Source organism: Seriola dumerili, unplaced genomic scaffold, assembly GCF_002260705.1.
Source record: "Seriola dumerili isolate Sdu_G_001 unplaced genomic scaffold, Sdu_1.0 BDQW01010749.1, whole genome shotgun sequence".
Lineage (NCBI taxonomy): Eukaryota > Metazoa > Chordata > Actinopteri > Carangiformes > Carangidae > Seriola > Seriola dumerili.
This window is the reverse complement of record NW_019185004.1, coordinates 1-1,102: the sequence shown is the minus strand read 5'-3', so window position 1 is coordinate 1,102 and position 1,102 is coordinate 1. Positions and strand designations below refer to the sequence as shown.

Genomic DNA, 1,102 nt, shown 5'->3' with positions numbered 1-1,102 from the left:
TGTTAATTAGTGTAGAGGTGCTGGTTGGTGGATTTTGCTACCTTTGGAAAGGGCCCGGCTAGCTGTTTCCCCACTCTTTCCAGTCTTTATGTTAAGCTAAGCTAACCAGCGGCATCTTCATATTTATCCTACAGACGTGAGCGTGGTGTTTATCTTCTCATCTAACTCCCAAAATGTTGAACAACTTCATTAAAACTTGCCCATCACTTTTATAATGTTGGTCGGTGTTTGATACGTGCCTCTGTTTTCGACCCCCTCCCTCTGTCAGACTTAAAGCAAGAGGTCAAAGAACTGAAAATGTGCTGCAATGATGCCAACACCCACTGTGAAGGTGAGATCCTCAATGTGACCTTATTGTAACGCTCGACGCACACGTCTGTCCATGAGAGCCAGTGACGCAGTGTTTGCACTGAATATTTCATCAAACAGAATTAAAAAGACAACTGCAACAGAGCCAGGAGGATGCAGATCGCCTGCAGCGGCAGCTGAGGGAGAGGGACGCTGCCTTCAAACAGCTGCAGCAGGATTTTAAAGACCAGACCGAGGAGAATCAAAAACTGCAGTCTGAAAACAGCAGTAAGTTCACGTCTCTGCTCGTACTTACAATGAGTAGATTCATCAGGATGTAACAGAGGAAAGGTAATGGTTGACTTAAAGCAGGCAGTTTAATAGTGGGACACTGTATCCTTGAGGTCCAGTGTGCCATTTGATGTGTTTTCTCAGTTATACATCTCATCAAACAGACAAGGAGAGGCAGGTGAAAGACGCTGTGGAGAACGCTGCTAACCTACAGCAGCAGCTGCAGGAGAAGGACGCCTTGATCAACCAGCTGCAGCAGGAGGTAGACCAACGGACCGCGGACTATCACAAAGTGCAGGACGACTACGACAGTATGTTCAACCCCTTTGGAAATGCTCATACACACAATCAGTCCATTCATACAGTGTGATGGAGGAAAGATACCAGCTGCTCCACTGATTATTGATGAAATGCTGTTTTCTGTTTCAATGCTAGACCTGCAAAATGAGAAGAACGATCTTGAGAGCAGAGTGCAAGGTAACTCTTAGTTCTGTTTGGTGACACCACACACACACACACACAC

The 1,102-nt window shown here is 45.9% G+C and overlaps 1 protein-coding gene across 1 annotated transcript; it reads left to right on the top strand.

Moving 5' to 3' along the window:
- Positions 1-272: 272 nt before the first annotated feature.
- On the top strand, positions 273-1,056 carry LOC111240085 (cilia- and flagella-associated protein 57-like; the record flags this gene model as incomplete). Its single annotated transcript, XM_022770063.1, has 4 exons — positions 273-331; positions 430-576; positions 744-890; positions 1,015-1,056. Coding segments are annotated over exons 1-4 (370 nt in total), but the record flags the coding sequence as incomplete, so codon positions are not given.
- Between the last annotated feature and the right edge of the window lie 46 nt (positions 1,057-1,102).